The sequence below is a fragment of the Ambystoma mexicanum genome, chromosome 8 (genome assembly GCF_040938575.1).
Source record: "Ambystoma mexicanum isolate Mex_15411 chromosome 8, UKY_AmexF1_1, whole genome shotgun sequence".
Classification (NCBI taxonomy): Eukaryota; Metazoa; Chordata; class Amphibia; order Caudata; family Ambystomatidae; genus Ambystoma; species Ambystoma mexicanum.
In genome coordinates, this window is record NC_090929.1 from 1,031,018,798 (window position 1) to 1,031,025,346 (window position 6,549).

At 46.7% G+C, this 6,549-nt stretch overlaps 1 protein-coding gene across 1 annotated transcript; it reads left to right on the forward strand.

The window, feature by feature from the left end:
* The first annotated feature begins 1,023 nt into the window (after window positions 1-1,023).
* Window positions 1,024-1,623, forward strand: LOC138473031 (protein LDOC1-like). Its single transcript, XM_069611513.1, has one exon. It carries the CDS (start codon window positions 1,024-1,026, stop codon window positions 1,621-1,623), a length of 600 nt encoding a protein of 199 aa, XP_069467614.1.
* The last annotated feature ends 4,926 nt before the right edge of the window (window positions 1,624-6,549 follow it).

Below are 6,549 nucleotides of genomic sequence, written 5' to 3' on the forward strand. Positions count from 1 at the left end.
GCTATGCTCCTGTTTACCTGCGCCTCAGCCACATCCTGTTGTCTTCATCAGGAACGACGGATCATCAGCACCTGAAGAAAAGAAAAAGACAAGAAGAAGGACATTAGTAGAGTCCTTCCAATTCCATCTGACCTGCTTCCCATCCTGCCGCTCCTGAGAACCACCGCGCCTGCAGAAAGGAGGGAGAACGAAAACTTACCCAGAGGCATCAGTCATCTCAGGATTCCATTTAAGCAGTCCATTCGGCTGCTGCTCCAGAGCATCATCGCATCTGCAGGAAGGAGACAAGAAAGGAGAACGAAAACTTACCCAGAGGCATCAGTCATCTCAGGACTCCATCGAAGCGGTCCACACGGTCGCTGCTCCGGAACATCACCGCACCTGCAGAGGAAGGGAAAATAGACACCAGGTAGCGGCGCAATTGAAAAATACCGATTAAAAATATATTACAATGCCGCGCTCTCGCGCTAACACCTACCTGCATGAATGTTGCTCAGCGCCGCATTTAGGAGTGCTTGACCAGGCATCACAAAGACCGCTCCTGCAAAAATAAGGACAATAGTAAAAACTTAGGCAACAAGAAGAAACAATGTAAGCAAAAACAGTTACCAAGAACCAATTGTTACCAAGACATACTTACAGAGTCACAGCTGGGCTGGATTCCATTTACAGGCCGTAGGATCAGTGAAGGAACTAGATCCAGTGAAAGTGCCTAAGAACATTAAAGCGCCCCTGTATTCAGATGCAGGATGGAAAGCCCAGCGTTAAGATACCTAAGGTGAGACATAAGCACAGAGGGAAGCGGTTGGAGGTTTGAGGGAGGTGGGAGTCTTGCATATCCTACGCAGCAAGCTAACTTCCCCGTTCATCATTTTTAGGATAGCGCCCAAGCGTGAACGAAGCAGTGGGACAGGAAGAGACACGCGCAGACGTTCGCTCCCTCAGCTCTGTGCAACGCCCCTGTGGGGACCAGGTGAGCGTAACAGAACGCAAAGCCTCCATAAAATGCTCTACCTGGGCGTCATGGAAACATCTGAGACTGACCAATTAGCCCAGCTTTTGGGACAACTCAGGGCCGAGGTGCACTCTGCTCGGCAGGAAACAAAAGCTCTAAAAAGAGAGCTGGTTGTGACTAAAGATCACACAGATGATCTAACCAGACAATTACTTCAGTCGCAGGCTGGTCAGACACCATTACCAGGAATCGGGCTATCAGCTCCAGCTCAGTCAAGTAATCCCATACAGGTGGTTCTCCCGGGGGCCGTTCCTTTGGCTCCACCTGAACGCTTCACTGGAGACCCAAAAAGGCATGCGGTTTTCATGAAACAGTGCCGTCTTAATTTCTTATGTAGACCTGGGACTTTTCCAAACGATCAATCGACGGTTGCTTATGTGCTTTCCTATCTGAGTGGCAGCGCTGCGGACTGGTCGGTACCACTTGTTACCCAGGATGACCTGCTTCTGCGGGACTTCCAGAGGTTTCAGCACGAAATGGAGAAGCTGTTTGCTCGACACACCCAAGATCAAGCATTAGACAATGAACTTCTATCTTTGCGTCAAGAGAACCAATATCTGTTAACATATATCGCAACCTTCAGTAGATTGGTAGTTGAAACTGTTTGATCCTAAAACAAAAGAACAACAATATTCCATCGTGGATTGAGAGATGAACTAAAAGATGTTTTGGCTCAAGTTGTAAATCCTCCATGAGACTGTGCGGAATATATTAACCTGGTGGTACAACTAGACCACAGACTGCAGGATCGAAAAGCTGATCGAGTTAAAATGGAAAATCAGGTGTATGTGAGCCCTAAGGAAAATGTTTCAAAACTAACCGACATGTCTGAACCTATGTCAATTGGAGGAGTTCGAGGACCATTATCCAAGAACAAAAGAGACAAAAGGAGACAACAACAATTGTATTTGTATTGCGGGAATGCCGGCCACTTCCTCCGAGAATGTCCAGTGAAACGACCCAAGAAGGTATTTGGGGTCGCTGACAAGGTTGAAGCAGAACCGGAGACGGGAAACTTCCACGCCCGACAAGCGCAGAGGTCTGTTTGTCGAGCAAAAAGAAGGATTCTCAGACCTCGCACCTAGCCTTGCCAATAATTCTAATCAGTCGCCAACAACCTTCTTGCATGCATGCGGTCAGAGCATACATTGACAGCGGAGCAATTGGTAACTATATGGATCAGGAATTAGCATCAAGGATGGATCATGTTCTTTGCAAGAAGGCTACAACTGAAATGGTCACCACTGTCGATGGAACAGAGATATCTTCAGGTCCTGTAATGCACTCAACGGCAGACGTGACACTATTGTGCCAAGACGGGCATTGGGAAGCGTTTGTGTTCAATCTAATCAAGGCTAACAATTTCAAATAATTCTAGGAATGACGTGGTTGGAAACACATAATCCTCACATTGACTGGTGTGCTAAGAGGTTGACCTTCTCCGATGAATGTGCTCATACATGTTATAAGGTAGAAGAATACTTGACTGAAAAAAAATCCCTACCTCAGAAGTGGCAACGGTCATGGGTCTAACAAACACACTACACCAGGAATACCAAGACTTTCAAGATTCAAGATATCTTTCAGAAGGATCAAGCCAATACCCTGCGGCCCCATAGACCATATGACTGCCAAATTGACCTTGTACCTGGCGCACAGATTCCTTGCGGTCGAATTTATGCACTCACTGAGCCTGAAAATCTCCATTTAAAAACGTATCTGGACCAATATCTGGCAAACGGTTTTATCCGTCCACCCAAATCCCTGGTGGCCTCGCCCTTATTCTTTGTACCTAAAAAGGAAGGAGATTTAAAGACTTGTATTGACTACCGCACATTGAACCAAGTTACTGTAAAATATCGTTACCCCCTACCTCTTATCCCTGAACTGTTAGATCAGGTGAAGGATGCTCGGATTTATACCAAGTTGGCTCTCAGAGGGGCGTATCATCTTGTAGGAGTCAAAAAAGGAGATGAATGGAAAACCACCTTCCGTACTAAATATGGGCTATTTGAATACCAGGTAATGCACTTTGGGCTTTCTAATGCTCCGGTGGCGTTTCAGTACTTCATGAATGATGTCTTATGAGAACTGGTTGATGTTTGCCTCTTAGTGTACATTGACGACATTTTGGTGTACTCAGCTTCCAAGCAAGACCATTTGAAACATGTTCATGCTGTCCTTGAAAAACTCAGGCAATACAAGTTATACGCTAAACTAGAAAAATGCTCCTTCCATGTCACCGAAGTTGAGTTTCTTGGATTTGTTCTAACTCCCTGAAGTGTTCGTATGGACTCACGTAAAGTAGATGCCATCCTCAATTGGCCCTCTCCAACATCAGTCAAAGGAGTCCAGAGTATGCTCGGCTTTGCAAACTTCTATCGCTGGTGTATTGCGGGTCTTTTGCAAATTGTGCATCCAATCACATCCTTACTGCGAAAGAATAAATGCTTTCAATGGTCGGAGGAAGCAGAAAAAGCCTTCCAGGAATTGAAAGAAAGATTTACCTCAGCCCGATCCTGAAACATCCTCGCCCAGATCTTCCGTATGTGGTGGAAACCGATGCTTCCAGTCTCGCAATGGGGGCAGTTCTCTCCCAAAAAGACCCTGAGACTGGTCAACTTCATCCAGTGGCTTTTTGGTCACGAAAGTTCTCAGCACCTGAACTAAATTACGCTGTGACAGACAAAGAACTCTTAGCCATTAAGGCAGCTTTTAAAGCCTGGCGGCTTTACCTCCTAGGAGCAAGACACACCGTCACAGTGATCACTGATCATCGCAAAATGCAGTACCTAAAGACAGCAAAAGCCCAGTCATCTCATCAGCTCCGATGGGCCCTTTTCTTTGCTGAATAGGATTTCGATATTAGTTACTGACCCGGATGTCGGAACGGAAAAGCTGACACTCTTTCCCATATCGGCTTAGATGAACATGCATAAAGAACCCCAGATCCAGTAGCCATAATCCCAGGGGGAAGAATCTTGGGAATTACAACATCTCTGACCTTGGATGACATCCAAAAGAAAATTCTGCACCTACTTGATGCAAAGACTTTGCGAGATTGGTCTACCCAAAGCGAACACCATACAGTTGCGAACCACCTGCAATTATTCCGAGGACACCTTTATCTACCCAGTAAAGAACTACAGGAACAAGTCATCTCAAATTACCATGAATCTCTGGTGGAAGGTCATCCTGGGATTGCCAAAACTTTAGCTAAAGTTAAAAGGAACTATTGGTGGCCAACTTGGCGTAAAGACATCTCACAATTTGTGCTATCATGCGGTATTTGTGCACAGAACAAGGCTCAAAAGAAACGACCATCAGGTCTTTTACAACCTCTAGACATTCCACCTACACCCTGGCATACGCTTTCTCTTGATTTTATCACCGACCTTCCTCCTTGTAATGGGTTCAACACCATTTTAGTGGTAGTGGACCTGTTTTCCAAAATGGCCCACTTCATTCCACTAAAAGGCCTACCCACGGCTTCCACCCTGGCAAAAGAATTCCTAGAACAGATTGTTTGAATACATGGATTCCCTTCCGTCCTGATTTCAGATCGTGGCAGTCAATTTATCTCACATTTTTGGAAGAAGTGATGCGAGTTAGCCCAAATCGACGTAAGACTCTCCACTAGTCATCACCCTCAAACCGATGGTCAGACCAAGAGCACCAACCAAACTCTGCAACAATACTGGAGATGCATGCTACACCAAACAGAAGGAAATTGTAAAGATGTTTTATGGATAGCCGAATATGCCTATAACAATTCTCTACACTCCAGCACTGGGCAAAGTCCGTTCTATACGATTTACGGAATACATCCACGAACCTCCAACCTAGACCCTCCTCTACTCTTGGAAATGCCTGCCATAAGGAATCTACATGCTACCATCACACAAGCCTTCGGAAACGGCAACGGAGCATCTAAAGCAAGCTAAAGAAAAACCAACGTCGGAGTGAAGCTCCAAAATATCAAATTGGGGATGAAGTCTGGTTGGTTTCTAAACATATAATAAACAAAAAATCAGGATGACGAGATCCAGACCAAGTTCTGTGTGTGTGTGTTTATTCGCATCAACACAGAAAGTTTTTCAAGTAATCAAAACAATTTATTTTACAGATCTTTCGATAAGCACGAAAGGTACAATGTGAACGGACAAGGTTTAGTGATGAGAAGTGATAACACATATGTGTGTAGACCTCGCAACTGCAGAGGCCAAAAACTCCACTCAAAAAACAGATTTCCCACAGTTGGAAAGGGTAACAACCCTAGTAGGCAGGGAAAGGTGTGCTCTTAGACTTGCGTCAGTCCAAGGCATGATTAACACATGGTGCACACAACACAATTTACATGAAACGTACACAAGGGGGATAGAGTTGTGACACAGGGATCGACACAGGGTGTGTTTCGGCCAAAAAAGAGGCTAGAATTGCGCCTGTCTTTGCGCTGGCCTTCGTCAGGAGATGCACCTATAGCGGTGCTGTCCGTAGTGTCTGTGAATAAAAACATATTGGTGAGGATCTCGGGAATCAATTTACTAAGTACTACTAGGTATTTAATACGGGCAAAGTGGTGCCAGAGAGGTACACCATGTGGTGTCTCTTGAAAACGGCGTACCTGCTGTTGTGGTAGCCGGAGGCTGTTATGAGGGTCATCCATGACAATTGCAGGATTGACGGTGCACGAATGGCATTTGTTCTGTCGGCTGTCTCGGTGGACGGGCCGATTCGTCTCAGGGTCCCGTGCAACTGGTGTAGGCCGGGGGATAGGTCCTGAATCTGAGAAAGGACAAAAAACGCGGGTAATGAAAACCCAGCTGCGTGTAACAGATACCGACCCATTGGGTGAAGGTGGTCCGAAAAAGGGGCTCTGACCCCACTGGTGTAATAGTGGTACGGTGCTCGGGGCTGCAATGGCAGGACACCTGGGTCTGTGCTCCTGGGAGTGCCGAGTTGAGTGATGGTCGGCTCGGCAACATGACTCGGGTGGCCCTGGGATGACAGAGGTGTTTGTAGTGACTATACATCTGTCTAGGTGAAAGCTATGCCGGGCACGGAATTTATGGGCGTGGGCTGCGTGTCGGTGCCTGGAATGGAATTTATCAGGGGAGAGGAGACTCGCTGTCGCTGGGGTGCGGTAAAGAGCTGGAGTGGGTAGCTTACCTCAGTGAGCTCGCAGGTGCTGCGCTGCGTAGTACCGGGACCTCTGAACGCCGTAGTGGTTGTGAGGAAGACAGAGTGGTGGTGCCTTATTAGCTAAACTGGGCCTGACAGGGACCAATCCAAACTGGCGGAGGGCCTGGACGCGGGAGCCAATCGCGAAGGGCTGGTCGAATGGGTCACTATCGCGTGGTGTAGTGGGAAATGTAGTTTCCTAATGCCGCCAAAGTGGCGGCGAAGCGTGGAGTGATGTAGTGACAGGGAGGTCATGTTCTATAGATGGAAGCGAGGTGTTTGGTTAGAAGTGTTTCCATTCGACAGTTATGTTCAGGCCGTTTCGTACTGTGTCCAATTTGTGTACCCATTTT